This window comes from Manis javanica, chromosome 18 (assembly GCF_040802235.1).
Source record: "Manis javanica isolate MJ-LG chromosome 18, MJ_LKY, whole genome shotgun sequence".
Taxonomy (NCBI): Eukaryota; Metazoa; Chordata; class Mammalia; order Pholidota; family Manidae; genus Manis; species Manis javanica.
The window spans coordinates 2,875,053-2,896,289 of NC_133173.1; the positions used below are offsets into that span (position 1 = coordinate 2,875,053).

The window sequence follows — 21,237 nt, forward strand, 5'->3', positions numbered from 1 at the left end:
GACTCGGCCGCAGCCCCTCCCGCCTCACTGTGCTGCCGGCCTCTTGCGGTTCTGGTTAATCATCGCCAGCCTTAGGGAACCTGCCCTCCGAGGACAAGGCTTGCCTGGAGCAGGTGTTTCTCCTGGGGGCACTGGCTGGCTCAGCTGCCCTTGGTTCCAGTTATTTATAGGATCACAGAAACCTGTACTGGAAGAGAGGTTAGAGGTCAGCCACTCTGCAGATACGTAGCAGGGGCCCCGGGGCAGCAGGTGACTGCCCGGTCGTGACAGGCCGGGGATGTAAGCGTCTGAAACCCGGACCTGATCGGCATTCCCATCTGAGGGTGGGAAATGGCTCCGTGGGGCGCAGTCAGGGTCCCCCCCGCACCCACCACTGTGGTGTCCTCTTGCGGCTAAAAGCAGAGCACCTTCTGGAAGTGGGCCGAGCATGTGCACAGCTCTCAGCACACAGTAGGTTTCAGTGAATGGTGGTTACTTTACCCTGACTATGATTTAAGAGAAAAAGCATCTATAATATCTACTCTGGAGGTAGGCAACACGTCTTTGAATTGCTGTAACTCAGTCCCAGCCTCTCGTGGAAAACTTCCCAGGTTCTTCCACCGTCCATCTCCCTGGACTTGGGGCTCTCTGTGAAGAGGAGTCCAGGGCCTGTCCCCCGCTCCGGGGCGAGCACCGTCCTCTGAGGTCCAGAGCAGGGCTGGGAACTGGAGGACTAGGTTTTTGCTTCTTCCAAGTAGATCTTAGTTACATGTGTTTTGTGCATCTTCTGAAAACTTGGTCCCGTGATCTGCAGGGAGTCTTTCTCTATTAAAGTCTCAGTGATAACTCAACAGAAGGGGAGGAGGTTGTGCACAGGAGGCGGGAGTCCCCATGAAAGCACTTCTGAGCTTCACTTTCTGGCCCGTCTGCCCCCCGGGAGGCTCGGCTCTCCCCCAGATTCATTCTGCTGCACTCGCCGCCCACCCTGCGCCCTCCTCCTCGGCGCCCAGGACGCTGTTCACCCTGTTCCTTCTGACTGGCCCTCTGCCCTCTGCACCCTCACCCGCTCTTCTGTGGTGCTGCCTCTGGTCGCCCTTCTGCTCAGGCTCTTCCTTTGTTCCCCTGTCCCCTCTGGGTGACATCCTCCACCCCTGTGACCTCACAGACTGCTGAGCCCCCATTTCCCTGAGGCTGAAACCCCCAAGTCCACCACTTCTTTGCTGCTGACAGCTTCCCAGTGTCCCGGGACAGGGTGCCGCCTCTCTGCTCCTGAAGATTAACCTCCCTGGCACCTTGTTACCCTTCTGTGTATTTTATTTTAATTTAACACTTTATTTGTACTGTTCAATGTCTGATAATAGAGCAAAAATGCCTGTACCCACTGCCCAGTTGCGGAGGCCCTCCCACCTGCCGCCTGAGAGGTTCCCACTCTCTGCTGAAGTTTGTATTAAGCTTTCTCTTATTTTTCTCTATAGTTTTGTCACCTGTGTGTATAACCCTAGACCAGAGGTTGGCAAACGTTTTCTCTAAAGGCCTGATAATAACTTTTTTAAATGAGCCTTACAGTCTCTGTCAAAGCTATTCAACTTTCCTCCTGTAACAAGAAAACAGCCTTAGACCAGTACAGAAGTGATGGGTGTGGCTGTGTGCCAATAAAACTTTATTTATAAAAACAGACTACAGGCTGGCTTTGGTCTGAGGTCCCTAGTTTGTTGACCCTTGCCCTAAGTAACATATTATTTAGTTTTGGCTGTTTTTGACCTTATAGGAATAGAATCACACTGGGGACTCCTACCGTATGTTTTCTTTGATAGCTTCCTTTTTATTTTTTTGCTTAACCTTTTTTCCCAGGTTTATTGAGAAATAATTGACATACATCACCATATAAGGTGAAAGCGAATGGTCTGATCCACATGGACTGAAATGACATCCGCAGTAGGTTTGGTTCCCATCCGTCGTCACATGTAGATAAAATAAGAAGGAAGGAAAAAAAATTTCTCCATGTGATTAGGATTCCTAGGGTCTCCTGTCTTAATTTTCCTGTGTCATCACACAGCCGAGTCAGCCATAGTCATGTCGTGCATTACGTGCCCAGTGCTTATGCATCTTATACCTGCTAGTTCGGACCTGCCGATCACCCCCAGCACTGGGTTCTGGGACCGATGTGTGCTGATGCTGCATTCTTGGCTCATGTCCACTGCTGGGTGCTATTTCACTGTATGGCTGCACCACATCTATCCATCCTGCTGGTGGTGGGCATTTGTTTTTGCAAACACTCCTACTGGGAACATTCCGGTCCATTTCTGTTAGTGTACCGATGCAGAGATTTCTCCCAGGTGTACACGTGGAGTGGAGTTACTGGGTGGTAGAGAATATGCATTTGTTTTTTTTAATCAGAGAAAGCCCCACGCTGTATTTTGAAGTGATTTTACCAGTCTTATGAGAGCTTCACTGCCCTCCACCTTTGGCATCATCAGACTTACTTTGCATTTGGTGAGATTTTAATGGTAATGGTAAAGCAGTTTCCACAGTCCTCATGTGATCAGCTTAGAGTTACGTCCATCGGACTCACCCTACGTCATTCTCTCCAGCGTCACAAGCAAGGAATCCATCCACCTGCCCAGAAGTAAGCATCCCCCAGGTCCCAGCCTGCAGCCGCCCCACCCCCCAGCCCGGGATGCCCCGCCTACCCACGCAGCTGCATCGGCTCGCACGGCTGCACAGCCAGAGAAGACGTCCCATATGGGCCCACTTCTGCTCTTTCTTGCCTGAGTGTGGTGAAGGGCAGAATGGGTCAGAGCCCCAAAGAGTAACAGGGGCAGTAAGGTGCATCCCAGGAACAGGCCAGCCAGACGTGGTCTGGGGCCTGAGAGGAACGTACACAGAAGCAGCGTATCTTAGAAGATGCCATTGGCCCAGCTGGTCGGGAGGACCGTCCTGGTGGCCGAGCCAAGTGTAAGAGAAGAGGATGGAGTCCCCGCATTGGTGGGAATGGAGGAAGGAGACCCTTTTGGGCAGCTTGCTCGCACTGCTGTCAGTCTGGCTGCCTTAGAGAAGGTCAGTGCACTGGGTTTGCTGGGGAGCAGCCGGCGGTTGCCTCACCCACGGAGAGGTGGGCTTGCCATTCCGGCCTCGAGATCGCTCAGACCAGCTGCCTGTGCTGAGCTGTGGCACCTGCAGAGGACAGTGTAGAAGTAAGTGACGGCTCCCCTTCCCCTTCCCGCTCTGGATGCAGGGAGTCCCGGAGGCCCGGGCCTTCGGTGAGCTGTTGGGAGGCGGCCGGGCATCACCGCTCTGCAGGGAACAGGCTGAGGGACCACAGGAGCCTCGGGCAGAGAGCAGGCCTCCCTTCCCTCCCTCCCGCCGAGCCGGGCCTGGGGGCTCCTGTAGGCTGTTTGGTAAATGCCCATGTGCCGCTGCTGGTGAGGGAGCAAGCGGCCACGGGGCTGGACCACAGCAGCAGGGAATAGGGGTGCAAGGGTGCCCCCAGTGTAAATCCTCATGAAGAGCCCCAGCAAGACCAGCGATTTGCATTTCAAGAGCGAATTGACCTTTTGTCTGCTCTTGTGCCGCGGTGGTGCGTGCCGTGCCGGTGCAGTTGCATGTGTAGGACAGACAGCCCGGGGTTCAGCTCAAGGAGATGGGACCCAGGGGACAGACGGACGCTCGGTTCTGGCTTGTGAGCTGGCCCTTCTCTTATGAAACCGCAGAGAAGGAGGTAGGGTGGGTTTCGTGGGTGATAGACTGGGCGCTGTGCTTCCTCTCCTCTGACACACTCGCCCGTACAGGGCAGGGAAGGGGAGGAGCGAGGTGGGCAGTTGGCTAGGGGTCTGGGGTCACTGCTTCGAGCGAGCACCGGGGGATTGGAGGGGGTGGGAAGATCTACAAGGAGCCATAGCCACCCATTTGAAGCGCACTGCTGAGCTGGATCGGCATGTCCAAGTGCAGTTGTGCTGCCTGACAGAAGCCTTACCGGGGGATGCATGCTCCCTGTGAACATTACAGAGAAGTGTCACTTGACACGGTAAACTGCGTCTCTGTGACCTTTCACAGAGGCAGCACTTGTGCTTCTGAGGGGGGAATATAGGTTCCAGCAGGCCGGAGCTCCTTCCGACACCAACCAGGAAACCTGGATAAACACATAAAAGGCATGAGAGAGCTCTGGACAGTGAGGACCAGACGGGCTGGGATCCCACAGGGCCGGGGCTGCTCAGAGGTGACCGTCAGCCCCTCGTCCCCTCGGGAGCACGTGTCAGTTCGGGTGCCAGCAGAAGGGTGGGGCTTGGCCCTGGCAGAGGGATACTCCAGAACAGAGGGAAACAGCAGAGCTTCTAGGGGTGCACAAAGGCTGGAGGGACAGAAGTGGAGGCCTGAGGGGCGTCAAACCCATGGCTGGTTTTCACCACAGGGCATTTGTGAATTCCAAGGCTGTGCTGGTCTGAACATTTCTGGAAGGCAGAGTATTCACAGCGCTTAGAAAGAAAAGGCCTGCCTCAGGGTCTGAAGAGAGAACAGGAAAGGTGGGAAGGCCCGGGAGGGAGCAGGGAAGCAGCCCTGGGCACCTGCCCACCCTTTTCACCTGGCGTGCTCGCTGGTTCTGGAAGCAGCTCAAGGCTGCAACTCCAGACATGGTTCCTGGTAAAAGCCTGCAGCCGAAGGGCAGAGAAACCAGCACACGATTTGGGGCTTGAGTGACAAACTTGGAGACTTGAGTGGCCCCAAACACATGGCCAGCCTCTCCCCATCCTTCAAGCTCGACCAAATCTGAAGATGCTTAAACTTCGGAAGGCCGCTGGACAAAGACGAACGCCTGTGGTGAACTGAGCCTCCGAATCACCCGTAGTCTTGCAGGGACGGGGGGTACAGCTCTGCCAGGCCCGCACTTGAAAGCGCTACAGGCCGGCCCCGGACGGGGAAGCCTTAGCAGAACGGAGACCAGCCAGGCCCGCTCAGTCCTGGATGAAGTAGGGAGTCCCTCTGGCCCCCCTTGTCTAGTGGAGGAAAGGGAAAACGTTCTCTGGTGGATGACAACATCCCATGCAGCAGAGCCCTAACAATTCTTTAGTATGTTTCCTGCTATACAGGGAAAAATTACCAGACATATGAAAGGCAAGACCATATGCGTAGAATCGAGAGCAAAAACCAGATACAGAAGCAAAATCAAATATAATCCAGACATTAGAATTAGCCTCATGGTTTTAAAATAACTATGATTAATACATTCAAGGAATTAGAGGAAAAATGGGCAGAATAGATGAAAGGAAGGAGGGGGAACCCCAGGGACTCAGAATTTTTTCTGGAAGAATCAAATGGATATTCTAGAACTAAAAAATGCAAAGTGTGAAATTAACAATTCAGTGAATAGATTCAACAGTAGATTGCATGTATCCATAGCCAGGATCCGTGAACTGGAAGACAGATCAGTAAAAAAATACCCACATGAAAACAGAACCGAGCATCAGGCTGGAAAGCTGGTAAGAATGGGAAGTGTGCTGGATGCACCGAAAAGGGCTGGCGACTGTGTCCCTGGAGCCCCTGGAGGAGAAGGGAGGAAATGCGGCAGAAGCGACGCTCAGAGAGGGCTTGGTTGCGAATTTTCCAAAACCTGAAGAATTTTCCAAAAGTGAGGAGTCCACAGATTTAAGAAGCCAAATGAAGCCCCGGGCCAGATAAATACAGATTAAGCTCTTGAAACCAATTAACCATTGCTCTGTAAGTAATGAAAACATTATATTCTTTTAACCAATTACTAGTTTTATGACCCTGCACAAGTCATTTGACATGGAACCTCAGGATCCCCATCTAGAAAAATAGGGACTAGATGAAAAACAGTATGAAAAAGTGCCTAAGGAAATATTAAGTTCTTAAGAAATACCGGGGGAATCACCTTTATTCCAGGTTGATGTGACCCTGGGACAGTCCGTCTGGGGCGGACTTTAGAGGTGTGTCCTCTACTCTGGGCAGCCTCTGTGCTGCGTCTCAAAGGGACTTAGGGGAGGGGGTGTGGAGGCTGACCTAGTGCATAGGTCTGCTGTGAAGGAGCACAAAGATTTAGAATCAACCAAGTTTCTGGACGGGTCTGGTCATTGCTTTGTCCTCCCAGGATCCTGGTGAGTGAGAGGTGACCAGCGTCGGCCTTCTGGGGTCATGTGATCTGCTCTGGTGCAGCCCCCAGCCATATGCCTTCCCCACACCTGTCTTGATTCCACCCTGCCTGTCCTGCTGGGGCTGAGCCAGAACCCAGCCAGCCCCAAAGACCCCATAGCATCCCCTCGTGCTTGCCCCCGGATTCTGTCTGCATCGTCCACACCCTGCTCCGTTTCCTGAGAGGTCCGGGGCGAGCAGGCGGAGCTCTTTACCAGCTGTGTTGCATTCGGTTATCAGAGAAACATTTGACAAAGTGTCTGGACCCACATGGCCTTTTCTTATCAGAGGAGAGTTCCCACCCAGTAGGCAAAGGCAAAGCGACTGCCCCCCCCCCCAGGCGGGGGAGGAGAGGGTGCCACGTATGAAAGGAGAAGCACGTGGTGCACAAGTTCAGAATACAGGGCTTTGAGTCAGACAGCCTGGGCTTTATCTCTGGGCTCTGTTTGGTGCCGGTCTTGTCTTTCAGGCTTGTGAGCTGAGACAAGTAAAAACTCAACGTGTGCTCAGTAAATTGTACTTGCTCTTGTTCATAGTAACTTCTATTATTTTACCAACTAAACTGAGCTTTATTCCTGAGCTAACACTTCACGAGAAAGCTCAGTCGGCTCCTGCATATACACACAGCACAGGTCCTTTCGTTGCTGGACCCCCGTAACCTGCTGCCTAGACATCTCTACAGGTGATGGTGCGGGTCCTGTCCAGGTCTGCCCTTAGGGAAAGGATTGACCCAAGTTCCTGCCAGGGAAGCAAGGCCGTGCCGTTCCAAAGTGTCTTCCCTTCCCTGTCTTATCAGGTAAAAGAGAAGTGTTCCGATTTGACTGTTGAGAAAACACGTCGCCTTAGTAAGTGAAACTGCCGGTAGAGTCACTCTTTAGAACGCCTACTGAGGTTCTCCTGTCCCTGCTCAGGTCAAGAACTGCCTGACAAGGGAGTGGCCAGTGAATCATGCCGCCCCTGCCCCTTAGTGAACATCCACGAATCCCTTGCTTCCAAGGGCATTTTTCCTGAGCGTTGCTTAGAGTCGGGGCTTCCGGGGCTTCTGCCAGAGTGAGCCTCTTGTTGGTACTTTGTAACACTTCTCAGTTATTTGGTGGTTATCTATTTACAGGCCTCTGTCCTCTTCCTGACTACCTGCAACCAGAAGACCAGGAATCTTGACTCATTCGTCTTTGTGTCTCTGGTTAGCAGGATGTTTGTTGAATGAATGAATGCACCACGTGCTGGACGGCATCCTTCTACTGCCCCCAACCCCACCCCAGATCCATCTTCTGCCCTTATGCTCCCTGCTGACCTGCAGATCACATCACTGGGCCACCAGGGCCTCTGACTTTGGTTGGCTGGACCGTGGCAGGAAACCCCAGGGAGAGAGGCAGGGGCATTTGTCCCTCTGGCCGCCCCCCTGTCAGGAGACACACGGCTGCTGGTGTGTCCCTTGGCAAAAGCCCCCTCTCGTTGAAGCAGCCCGCTTCCCAGGACACTCTCCTTCACTGTCCAGCACCTTCATCCCCTCATCCTCATCAGGAGGGGCGACAGCCGGCAGCAGGTCCCACACCTGCGACTGTCTCACGTGCCGCGCTCTCCTGTATAATTAGTCTCTCTGTAAATGAATGCTCCACAAATGAGCCCACTTGGAGCATACCTTTTGCTTCCTGTTGGGAAGTTTACGGAGATTTTTAAGTAATTTGAGCTGGGCACTGGGGCTCGGGCACTTACAGAGGCACACGGCCCCACTTGTCAGAGATGGTGTGGCGTGACCAGCCGTAAGGAGAGCTGGACCCATGACAGCTTTGAGGAAGTGCATGGCAGTTTTGGAAACTATTCTTAGGAGAGGCTTTCTCCCTCTGGGAACCGTAAGATCTTATTTTAGACTCACTGTCTGTTTTTAAGTCTCTGAAATTGCCCCTTATCATGGTTGAGTATCTGACTCAACACGGGCTGTGCCAGAAGGGGAAGGACTCAGGACCAAATATAGCAGAGTGGGGATGGGGTACAGGCTTTGGACACCAGCTTTACCAGCAGAAGACTTCGTAAGGGGCTCCTTTGACGTCTAATTTGGTGCTTAAACTTTCTGCCCTTTGGACTGTGTTCTGCAGGTGATCGTCAACAGCACTATCACACCCAACATGACCTTCACCAAGACATCCCAGAAGTTCGGGCAGTGGGCCGACAGCAGAGCCAACACCGTGTTTGGTTTGGGGTTCTCCTCGGAGCAGCAGCTGGCGAAGGTACGGTACAGTCAGGGCGCTGTGGAAGCTGCCCCGCTGGGTGACTGCCTGCGGAGGGCTGAGCGGCACCCTTGGCGAGCAGGGGTCCTCTCGGGCCTTCAGTTTCACTGCTTCTGGCACTGCAGGGCTGCCAAACCACATGGCCGTTTAGGAACACGAGGTTCTTGAAGATGGAGACGTTGTCTGGGGAGAACAGCCATCTGACAGGAGCAGCCTTAGAGCCCACGCTTGTGGCAGGAAGCGGCTGGTCCGCTGGTCCCACGCTGGTGCCAGGTGTCCGCCCCACTCCCTGAGTCCAGCGCGCCCCTGACGGTCCACTGTCCGGCTCTGGGTGCAGCCGTAGGGGAGGAAGATGGCGATGCCCAGTGGCAGCTTCCCACCTGAGTCCCTGTACTCTTGCAAACATCAGTGTTTTGTGTGTGTGTTGCTTTTTCTCGGGAGGAGGATTCCTAGTGCTGATTCGATTCTCTGAGGGTTTAGGACACACTCCTTGGACAGCCAGAAAGGTGCTGAGAGCAGATCATGACCGACCCCAGGCTTGGAGGACCCAGGGTCTGCAGGAGCGAGCGGGTCGCCTCTGAGAGGCCCCCCCGAGCTGGCTGACGGGCCAGAGCCCCTTAGGAGAACAGGCTTCGGCTCCCTTCTAGGGCAGTGGGAGAGCCCCAGGTATGAAGAATGTATTGGTTGAGAGCAAGAATAGCTGGTTCACATGATCCAGGGACTTACTGGAAGAACGTCAGAGCATCTCAGGGGCCCAGGGAGCATTGAAAACCCAGGCCTCAGGAAGGGCCAGGCTGGCCTGTGGAAGCTGGGCTGCAGGAGCCGCTTCTCCCTAGGAGGTGGCCGTGAATGTCTGGGAGCCTGCCGGGAAGTATTGGCCGGGCTTCTGCTGTGCTAACGTGGCGCCGCCAGATGCTGCCGATGCAGAGAAGTGGTCCTGCCCACAGAGGGATTCACAGAACCCCAGATTCCTGGGGAACTGGCTTGGCTGCTTGCGTTGCCTATGCTTGATGAGGACGGCTTTCACAGGAGGGGGCTGAAGTGACTCAGGGCCACGCTGACAGGGCCACCGATTTGTACCTTTCATTGTCCAGCACACATGCATACCGTGCATGCACACGCTTACCACATATGTGCACACACAGCATGCACACGCTCACCCACATATGTGCACACTCAGCATGCACATGCTTACCCATGTATGTGCACACACTCGTTTCTGAGGAGGCCTGCAGCCTGCAGATCCAGCCATCCTGTGAGCCATCAATGAGCCCTAGTGGAGGACACCCCAGCCTGGCCTCTGCACCCACAAGTACTTCCATGAGGATGCCATTTCCTTAGAAGCCTGAAATGGCGTGGCCCTCGAGCATCCCTCCCATGCCCCCTGCTCATAGAAGTCCTCTCTCCTGGATGCTAAAGCTTCCAGTCCACCTGGGCCCAGAAATGTGGGGCAGAGGCAGAGTTCTTGAGGGCAGGTCATTAGGTGTAATTATGGGAGACGGTGTCTCTGGCCCGATCCCTCGTCCCGGACTCGGTGCTGAGACTCCCAGGAGAAGCCCCTCGCCCTGAGCTGGAAGATGTGGCGTTGCAGCAGGCAGCACGCAGGGTCCCTGCTGATAGGTGTGCAGAGGACCTGGATCCCAAGGAGATGAGTCCCTTGCTCCATTTCCTTCGCAGAGGACTGAGTGGGTCAGTTTGCACGGGGCTGTGTGGCAGAGAAGGCGTCAGTGAGAGGTGGGCTGGTAGAGGTACAGCTGCCTGCAGGCAGGGTCCGTTCCGGTGAGGAGAAATCACCATTTGCTCTGGAGGGAGGGGCTCAGTGTGACCAGCCTTCCACCAGGAAGCCAGCTGGTCACTTAGAGGTGTGATGCAGGGCTGGGGGCTCAGGCTGGGTCACTGTCAGCGGCTGTCGCTCAGCAGGGCCAGAAGCCAGGGTGGTCATGGAGAGGCCGGGCTGTCAAGGCCACGTGGCCCCCCTGTCTCTGGCACCAGGCCTTTTGAGCAAGTGCCAGGCTGCCTGCAGGCGGGTGACTGGTCCATAGATCAGCCTCCTTGGCCCTTGCGTTTAGGACTCTCTTTGCTACAACGGGTGGGGATTTTGGACAAACGCTGTTTTAGTCTGTTTAGGCTATTGGAACAAAATGCTGTGGCCTTGGGCGGCTTCCAGAGAACAGAGGTTGGTTTCTCACGATCAGGGCACCAGCACGGTCAGGTTCGGGGACAGACTCTTGTCCAGACTGCAGACTGCCAACTTCCCACTGTGCACCATGTCCTCACCTGGTAGAAAGAGAGCAGAGCGCTCGCTGGGGTCTCCTTTCTAAGGGCTCCACCCTCATGTCCTCATCACCCAAAGGCCCCCACTCGTAGCCCTTACACAGGGGCTCCCTGTGCGTCCTGCCTCCAGGCCCCTCTGCTTGAACACTGTGCATGGGGACGGCAGGGGCTGCACCACCCTCCGTGGTGCCCTGCGGGAGAAGCCGCGGACGGCTGGCTTTCACCCAGGCCCGGGGTGGAGGAGGCGACTGAGGCCAGCCCTTGGCAGGCTGTCACACCAGCGCCCTGTGACCGACCCGTCCAAACCCTGACACACGTGGCATCTGCTTTTGCCCCCTTTCAGTTATTTCATCTGTGATTCAAATTGGTGCCCTTGTGTTCGCTTCATTAATTGGGTGTAGTTGTGAAAACATTTCCCTCCCTTTTCCCTTTCTGGTTTAAGGGCCGGTTTATTGTGGGGGTTTTTTGGGGATTTTTTTTGTTTTTGTTTTTAGTGGGGGGATATTAATCATTCTTTTGATATTTTAGTTAGAGTGCTTTTGGCTGCAAGTGACCTAGAACTACTAATCGTAGTGCTTAAATGAATGTTCTTTTCACACACGAGAGCAGTCAGGCAGGCAGGTGCCAGGATTGAGAGGGCGGCTCTGTGATGCCGGGTGTGAGGGCTCTGCATGTTTTGTTTGTTTCTTTTATGGGCCCTTCCCTCATGGTGACAAGATGGCCTCTCAAGCTCTGTCCATCACATCTGCATTCATGCAACAGGGAGGATGCTTCAGAAGGAGGGACCACAGCAGCTTCCCTTTAAACTCCCTGGAGAGACTACATCTTGGGTTCCATCGGTCAGTCTTGGGTGCCTAGGCCACCCTCCCACACCCATGCCCAGGAAATAAAAGTCAGGGAAGTGGGTTGCCACCATCAGCATAGACTAGTTCCCATTCTCTACCCACTAGGAAATTTCCTGCTCCAGGTAAATCTGAGATTCTGTTAAGCTAAAGGAAAAGAAGAAATGAATTTTGAATAAGCAGAGAGGTAGTGTCTGCCACAGAGCCTTCAATGCCAAAGCCAGAAAAAACCACAAATTAAATAAAACAAGTCTTTCATTTTCTGTCCTGATAATGATGAAGAAGATGATGGTGACTTTGATTTTGATTAAAATCACTACCACAAATTTAAAAACTGCAGAAAATGATCCCAGTAAGTGAAGAAATGAGGATTTGGCCTGTATTTCAGAAATCTCTGTGTTTTGAATACCTTTCAATCCTTGAGTTTCATTGATAGGAATCTAGGTCAAGGAAATAATTGTATGTGAGTATAAAGATTTATCTATGAGGATTTTCCTTGGCTTTTTAAAATAAAATGATTATTTAAATGGTCTTAAATAAATTAAAATCATTTATAACAGAAAAGACAAAAATACCAGCCTAAATGTCCAGCAGTAGAAAATTATAGTTTAACCTTTAACAACACAGGTTTGAACCATACAGCTCCACTGATTTAGAAAATCTTTTGGAGATTGGTGACAATCTGAAAACACATTTTCTCTAGCCTACTTTATTGTAAGAATACAGTATATAATACAGGTGACAAAAATATGTGTTAATCGATTGTTTATATTATCCACCAGGCTTCCATTCAACAGTAGGCTATCAGTAGGTATGTTTTGGGGGAGCCACACGTGAATTTTCAACTGTGTGGGGTTTGGCGCCCCTAGCCCCATGGTGTAAAGGGTCAGCTGTAGTTAAATAAACTCCGATATATCCTTCAGGACAGCGCCATGCAGTGAATTAGATGATGTAATAGAAGATCACACAATTGCATGGAAATATTAACGTCATCTTGTTCATTTCAAAAATAGCCATATAACGAGAACTTAATATTAAATAAGCCATAAGACAACATCCTCTGTTTTTAAAAAGAAATATGGATGATGGATACAAATATACAAATAGAAAAATAATGGAAGTTTATGTGGTTAGTGTTTGTCTCTGGGTGATGAGACTATAGATCTAAAAAAGTAATTATTTTCTAAACTCATCTAAGTTTTCAAGCTGTTCTGTAATATGGGGGGGGGAATAGAAAAGTTCAGACTTGGGAATTTCTCGCCTGGTACCCCTCTCAGTGATGGGAGCACTCTTCTGGGTCGGAGGCTGTGAGGGGACCCGCTCCCTGTCACCCCTCCAGGTGCTCTGGAAGGTGTCCAGGTTGTCATTATCGCAGGTCATGGAGGACTAACACCCTCATCCCGGAGCCCTGTTTTCCTCCATATTCTCATTTATTTTTGTAGAATTACAGTTTCCCAGAGGTGATGTCACTAGGTCAGAGGTATGAACGTGTTTTCACTTACAGCACATATTTCCAGGTCACTTCTTGGTGGCGGCGCCAATTCACAGCGCTGGCCGGCTTGGGCATTAACACTATATGTAGTATCTACTAATTTAGTATCTCATTATTTTGATTTGCATTTCCAGCGAGGCTGAACAGTCTTTTCTATAAGTTGCTTACTTACTAGATTTGTTCTTTGTGAATTTTGCCATTTATTTATTGGGGTGCACATATTTTCCATTTCAATTTGTACACATGCTTTCTATACTACAGATAATGGCCCTTTTTCTGTTGTGCTAGCCTAACTATAGATAATTTCCCTTCTGTTGTTTCTCTTCTGATTTAGTTTTTTCCCTTTTACATTCAAAACATTTAAATTGCTATGTCTTGAAGTCTGTCACTTTTGCAATTTTCTTTTACTTGTTCCAAGTTTATAAAATTACCCTCTCACCCCTCAAGCAGAATTTTGATGACTGTTCAGTTCTGTGCGTTCACATTTTAAAAAAAAAGAAACATATCCCTTGAACTCATCAGTAATCATGCTGGTTTGTGGTAAGGATTTAAATCCTTTATTTATTTATCTCAGTAATCATATGTTGAATAATCTTCCCCATGGATTTATGACTCCTTTGTCATAAGCTAATTTTTAACATAAACAGAAGGGCCTATTTCCATCATGCATCTACTAATACTACACCTTTTTAAATGATTTTTTAATCTGATAGGGCGTATTCTACTTCATTATATTTTAAGCTTATTTTGGGAAATTTTCTTTATGATTCTCACCCATTTGAATGTAACACAAAATCTTCTATAGACTCAAGAGTTCCTTTGACAGAAAACAAGTCTTTCTTAAATATTTCGGTGTTACTAGCACAGAGAGACAACTAGTTCGTATTTTGAATGAATGAATGCAACCTTTAGGGGACCTCTTTTACTAAAGGGCATAGTCTTAAGGCTTTATCTGTCATTTTTCTCTAAAAAAGAAGTCAAATCAAGGCCAGGGAGGCTGTATTTCCCCCGTTGCAGCGCTGTCACACCTGCAGCAAGGCCACACCTCTTCCTCTGTTTAAATAAAACATCCTCTGTTTAAATAAAACACCTAAAATTTTATTTAAAGTTACGCACTGAAAGCAAAAGTGCAGGCGACCTCAGGGAAGAGAGGCGCCCTGAAAAGTTTAAGTTTTATTTAAAGAGAGAGAGGCGTTCTCTGAAAGGTTGAGAAAAAGTTTTATTTAAGGCTCCAATTCCTTCCCAGGGTAGCAGCTTCCTTTTGGGAACATATCAATCAAGACCGCCTGCCCTGCCCCCAAGGTGGGCTGAGTTATTGTCTGTTTGCTAAAGAGCATGTTTACAGCTGGGCTTGCTTGCTAAATTAATCATGACGCTCATCTCCTGCCCAGGTTGCAAATTACTTGATTAGGGGCTGGAGGAGGCAAAGACAGCCTGTAGGTTAAGTTAAGGAATAAGCTGGGCCTTTTAGCAGGCTGAGGTGAATCCTACAATGGCACGATCTAGTTGACGCAGTGAAGACGTAGGCTGCGCTCGCATACTTTTCTTTATCTGGGGAATATTTAGACGTTCCAAGTTACTCCCGGCCTTTGGAGCTTCAACTGATTAACTCCTTACTCTGTGAGTCTTTTCTGGCTCTCTAGTTTTATGTGGTTGACTCTCTGAGTCCCTTTTAATGGGCTTCACTGGCCTTACTGTCTCTCCACCCTCCTCATTTAACAGAGGATGAAGACAGAGAGTCCACTGGAACTGCGAGTCCGGGCCAAGGTTCTTCAAGAGTTGAACTAAGAGCCTTGCGGTCAGGGGACGTTCACAGGGAAGTGGGAGGGGTCAGTGGGAGGGAAGGCCCCAAGCTCTGTCCAGAGGTGACTTGTTCTGCCAAAGCCTGGCAGAACTCTCTTCATTGACTTGTTTGCCACTGTCTCCTGCTACTCAGCTGTTGGCCTCCTGGGCGGCAGGGGCAGGATCTGCTAGTTGCACAGTGTACACGCCCCAGCTCCCGGCTTTGTGCATGGCCGGGCTCAGGTACAGTGGCAACACTTGTTCACTGAAGGAGTGAGTTGTGTTTGGACTGTGTTTCTGGACTGAATGAGCATGATATTTCCAATCTAGTGTACAAGCAGCTTTGAAGAAGATCCATGAGAGAAAGGGACCTTGCCAGGGACAAGAGGGGTCTGTAAAAAGCATCACGTTTGGTTAGGAAGCCTGGCGAAGGACTGAGGTACTGTGGGGAGAGAGCCAGCTCCCAGCCTACTGAGCACAGCACAGCACGGCAGGATTCAGTTAGCAAGGGTGTCTGTTGAGAACCATGTGTGTGACAGTTTTCTTCGAACTGTATTTGACTTTTAATGGATACTGGGCACAAAAACATTTAAAGTAATGCCTTTTAAAAATTGCATCTTTAATTGTCTTCCCAAGATTGAAGCGCCCTCACAGTGTCTGCACAAAATCTCTTCTGGGATAGTGTTCGTGGTCCATGAGCTGCCTACCTAGTCCCAAGGTGGTGCGATCAGGCAAGCTTAAGAAGCAGAAAGATGGGGCAGACACCACAGTGCGCCCCGACCTGCACCCTTGCTTGTCTGGCAAAAGTCGAGCTGTGCCATTCTAAGGTTAGGCCTGAGCCTTTGACGTGATTCTTTTTCCCAAGGCGGCAGGGGTGTCAAGTCCTGAATCCAGAGCTCATTCATTCACTGAACAAACTCATTCATGCCAGCTTCCTGCCAGGCGTAGGGGGATGTACAGAGAGAAAAGGGAAGGACCCTGTGCCATCAAGGGCTTCATGACATGTAACGGGTCCCCCACAAGGAAGGGGAGGGGGACTGCTTTGTCCCGCAGTGCTGGACTTCACATGTTGTAAGCAGCAGTAACATGCGTTTCCACTGACAGCTCTGGGTCAGTAAATATGAAGCCCCATGGCCTTATTTAGGGGCCTGCAGAAAGCAACACAGGCCAGAACAGAAAGGCTGACCCTTTCTGCTTCTACCGGGGTGCCTGGGTGGCTGGCATCCGTCACCTGGCAAGGGCTCTGAAGATCACTGTTGTGAGCATTTCAAAGATACTCGGGGTAGCTATGCTCAGGAATTAATGAGTTCTCAGCAGAAGCCACAGAACTGTCGGTAGCCCTGCAACTTGCTAGCTTTTTTTTGTTTGTCTCTCAGCAACCACATTTAGCTGTCTTGCATAGTAGCGTTTTGCCAGCATTATCCATCACAGAATGTTCTCTGTCCAAACAGCACATTTGCTAATTAAAATCAGTTGCCTTGTCAGTGACTGGGAGCCAGTGATGGATTTGATAGCCCTGAGATTTAAAACATTTTCTTTTACTATGAAAATATCAAAACATTTTTTAAAAATAATAAACACCCACACTCATATCACCTGGATTTAACAGCTGTTAACATTTGCCACATTTCTTCATCTATTTTATGGTTGTTGACAGTCTTTAAAGTAAATTACAGACATCAGGACATTTCATGCCTAAATACTTCGGTATTTCTAAAAAGCAATGATGTTTTCCAATATAATCACATCATTAGCATTTCTAATAAAATTAATGGTAGCTCCAGTCTAAGCTCAGATTCCCCAGTCGTTCGCCAGAAGTCTTCCACAGATGGTCTGTACAAAGCAGAATTCAATCATAGGCTACATGTTGCATTTTGCTGTTTCATAGGCTTAGCTTTTAAAATCTACAACGGTTCCTTCTTCCCATCTTTTTGGATGTTGTTGTTTTCCATCACATCGGACTAAGAATTCTTAGCTCTTTTGATAGAGATTATGAAGTTTTTCGATTATGAAGTTTTTCATGGATCCCTTCTGCAGTACAGCTAAATTTCCTTTCTTGCCTGTGTATTAGTTACTGTTAACCAAAGGTTTTCCATACTTCTTTATTTTTAGAACTTTATTATCAAATTAGCTTCAGCAGCTTAGAAATTGATTCAGATCTGGGTTTGGCCAGTAGCGTCTCAAAGAAGCATTCCATATATTCATTGATTTTTAATCTGAAATAAAATTATTCTGCATTTATGCACAATTTATTGGCTTAAAATGAATGCAAAACAATAAAGGTGGGTTCTGAGTATCAGCCATGTAGATGTTAAGAGAAACCGTGCTGACGATGCTCTGTATTCAGTTTGCAGAGAAATTCCAGGAGGTGAAAGAAGCCGCCACGTCAGCCAGAGACAAGTCCCAGGAGAAAATCGAGACCTCAAGTAATCATTCCCAAGTGAGTGGTTGGTCCGTAAATCAATCTGAGTGTTATCTGTGATTGAGTCTCTCCGTTCCTTGTCCCTTTTGACAAGAAATGGGGAATTTTAGCAGTGGGGCATTTTGAAGGTCTTTTCAACTACTCGTCTGCCCACAGGGAGATGCGTGTGACATGCTTTGAGGACACTCTTGAATTTTTCAGGATGCAGTGATGGGTTTTTGATGGAAACCAGTTGATGAGATTAGAGTCAATGCATGTTCCTGGCCCCGGAGAGCCACGCTGTGGTCGCTGGGCTTAAATACAGTGGCGAGGCAGCCCGTTCACTTCTGTTGGGAGGCGAGGTCCGCCTGAAGGATGCTCACTGACAGAGGCCACGTATATGTTATAGACATCAGGACATTTCATGCCTAAATACTTCAGTATTTCTAAAAAGTAATGATGTTTTCCAACATAACCACATCATTAGCACTTCTAATAAAATTAATGGTAGGTCCAGTCTAAGCTCAGATTCCCCAGTCATTCGCCAGAAGTCTTCCACAGACGGTCTGTGCTTGTGAGAGAGAAAACTCCACGCGTGCCCGAGAGCCCTCGTCCCCGTGTCCCCGCTTCAACAGGAGTCGCAGGGAGGTGATATTCCAGCAGTGATACTCCTGGCTTTGCCAGGAAGTGAGTAGTCTGTGTACTTAAAAGTGTGCTGATTGACCACAGGGACTTATTTTAACCTGAAATAATAAAAACCTGTGTTCCTGGTGTCTAGATTCGTGCATGTGGCAGTGGGCAGAAGGCTTGCCCTAATGATGAGGTTAAAGGTCGAGAGAGGGGAAGGGAGCAAAGGTTTGCAATCAGGAATAAAATAAGCGTGATGTACTAGCAGGACAGCCAGGAGTCTGCTTGGCTGGGAATGAGGTGCGCTTGGGAGGGGCGGATGCTCCGGGAGACACCACGAGAGACCCGAGCGCTTCCTTAGCAGATGGTTTATAAGTGGTTCGTTTTTTATTTCATTATTTATCGTTGGCTTGTCGGCAGACACTGTTGCCGACCTGGAATTGACGTGAGGGGTGCATGTGGGTGGTGAGGAAGTCAGGGAGCAACGGAGGGTGAGGAGCTGGGCCGGGAGGCCTTGGGGTGGAGGATGGCCAGGCCGGAGCAGCCACAGGGCAAAGGGGAGGGACGGGGCCAGGGATGGCATGTGGGAAGAGGACCCGGAGGCCTGGGCACCTTGAGTGGGCGAGATGGACACACTAGACTTGACCGTCTGCCTCAAAGTAGCAACAATCGAGGCCTTGGGTGGCCAAGAAGCAGTGAGCAGAGGAGGGTGAAAGCTGGAGCGTGGGAAAGGGAACCCCGTTATGTGAAGGGAGCCCCAAGGAAGGCACAGGGGGGAGTCCCACCACCTCTGGGCCTCTCCGGGGGCAGGAAGGGAGAGATGGCCCAGGGGCCCTGGATCCGGGGCCCACGGTGGCCCTGAGGACGAGCGCTCTAGTGGCTTGGGCTGCTTCACGAAGGCAGAGCCCGTGTGGCTTAGGTGAGTTCCCAGCGCCTTGCCCTGAGCTCGTCGTATAAAAGGGGCCCCATGTGCGTATGTGCGAACGGACGCATGTCAGACCTCAGGTGCAGGAGCGTCCCTGAATCCTTCTAAATAATCCTGAACATCATCTAACTGATACTGTTATCAGTGTACTAATTACCTCTGAAGACCTATAAAGTGGTCCGTGGCCCCAAGAGTCTCTGATAGACCATCTTTTTCTGAACATCACGTATTATAGGAATATCTTCAAACTTTAATATCAGAGTTCTTTTACATAAGGTTTTTGTTTTAATGGGGTTTTTTGCTCCAAAAGCATTTTAAACCTTAAAAAAATCAAGTATACCCATAAGATGCTATTTTATATATATGTATTAATAACGTGTAACTTTTTTTGTCTCTGAGCTTTTGTTTTTTTTTACCCTTTCTGATGTTCCCCCAGATATAGAGATCATGATATATTTTTTTCTTTTTCTTTTTCTTTTCCTTTTTCTCAGAAATCATCCAACTCCTTGGTTTTCTGAATCTCTTAGGGAGGGGACATGTTGGCCAAGTGTTTGAAGATTTTAAACAACCTACTTACAAACACATTGAATGTGGGTTTTTTTCTGGATTATAAACTCAATACATATTTATTGCAGAAATCAAAGATATGCCATCCTATAAAGAACTAAATAAGAATTATCTGCTTTCTTACCATTCAAATATTATATTTGTTAATATCTGATGTTCATATTAATATTTTGGTGTTTATCTTCCTAATTAGCTTTCCAGTATATTTTTATATTCTTTTTTAACAAATTTTTTCACTCTATATGTCATGATCATCCCCTGTGCCTTCAAATATCTCTTCTCAAAACTATTTTAACAGCTAGACAGTATTCCAGTGTTTATATCACAGTTTATTCTTTTTACTTCTAATTTGGGATGTCTATGTGGTTTCAAATTCCCCATTAATATAAGCAATACTGATGAATGTCCTGAAACATATTTGTGCATGTGATGATTTCCACGGGATAAATTCTTGAAGTGGGAGTCCTAGGTTAAAGCTTCTGACAGATGCTGCAGACGAGTCTGCGGAACTGTGCGGCTCTAACTCCCACCAGCAGTGAATGGGAGCAACTCTCCCCCCACACCTTCACCAACAAAGCTTTGTTTATTTGACAGAAGAAAAATGTGCCTTACTGGCTTTTTCCATCTTTTATTTCTTTACTGGTGAGATTAAATGTTTTCTATTTGTTGATTCTGTGCATTGCTTCTATAAATGTCAGTTGTACATTCTTTCCTTTTTTTAAAAAATGTATTAATCTTTTTGAGTTGATTTCCAAGAACTTTTTTTTTTTTTAACATGGACCTTTCTAAGCACACATAAAGCTAGGCAGGATTGTATAATGAGCCTCCCTGGACCTGGAGGTCAGCTTTAACAGTTAGGAATTTATGACCAATTGTTTCATCCAGGGCCCCCCCGTACATCCCCTTAAATTGTAAAGCAAATCCTAGACATCATTTCATCCATAAATATTTCAGTGTGCAACTCTAAAAGATGAGGACACTAAGTTTTCCAGTATAGAAACAGTAGTAACATTCTGTTTCCAGTATCTACAAATATTTAGTAGGAGATGTTTCCCCCAGGTTTCTGTTAGCTCTTTAATTTTGCTTACGACATGTTTTTTACAGTGCAGAAATTTACAGTTTGGTCAAATTTATACATCCTTCCCTTCATTGTTCCTTCCTTTGCCTTTATGCTTATTGGAAGCTAAATAAGATCTTTCTAAGATCTTACCCCAGTGCAGGTGAGATTTCACCTCCCTGTGGTATGACTCATTACCAAAAATATTTCAGAATATTCATAGCGATGCTAAGCAGTAGTGGGGACAGTGAGCATCGTGTGTGAGTCCTGTCATTTTAGTGCATGTGCTGCTCTAATTCTCTGTAGCCCCAACATTTTTAAGTCGTCTCAGCACTGTTTCTTGTTCCCTGTTGGAAATCCCTCCTCCCCTTGAATCTGTGGCTTCTGTTCTGTTACTTAAGGAGACCAGCATCTGAGTTTGTTAGGTGGGTCTGTAAAGTTTGGGTTTGAGGCTCAGAGAGAGCAGGCCAGGCGCTCTCTCGTCAGTGAAGCACAGACTCCCTGAGCCCCACGTGGACTGCTCTGGGCTCTCAGTGGTCTCTGCTAAGGGTCTATCGACCGTTAGTCTTTGCCGCATCCTGGTCGGGTGAGTCGGTTCTGCACACGCTCTAAGCATGCTGCTGCTGTGAGGAGAGCAGTGACGTGTGAAGGCGATTCGCTCTGGCCCAGGATCTGGGTGTGAAACCCCGTCTCCTACTCAGGCATCCAGTGTCAATGGGACAGACGATGAAAAGGCTTCTCACGTGGGTCCTGCTGACGCACACCTGAAGTCTGAGAATGACAAGCTGAAGATGGCTCTGACGCAGAGGTAAGGGGTTTTGAGTCCAAGCTGGGTGTTTCCCTGCAGTCTTTCTGCCGGGCAGGGTTTCAGAAATTGGGAGAGGAGACTGAGTCCCACTGGGTCTGGCCTTGTTCCCTG

General features: G+C 49.1%; 1 protein-coding gene across 6 annotated transcripts in view; it reads left to right on the plus strand.

Annotated features, from left to right (window-relative positions):
- The window catches only part of HOMER2 (homer scaffold protein 2), a 70,052-nt gene that overhangs the window by 42,029 nt on the left and 6,786 nt on the right, over positions 1–21,237 (plus strand). For all 6 annotated transcript variants that reach the window (XM_073227232.1, XM_073227231.1, XM_073227233.1 and 3 more), the window contains 3 exons: positions 8,220–8,351; positions 17,089–17,181; positions 21,020–21,126. In XM_073227232.1, the coding sequence (XP_073083333.1) occupies positions 8,220–8,351; positions 17,089–17,181; positions 21,020–21,126 (332 nt within the window). The remainder of the gene's footprint in view (positions 1–8,219; positions 8,352–17,088; positions 17,182–21,019; positions 21,127–21,237) is intronic.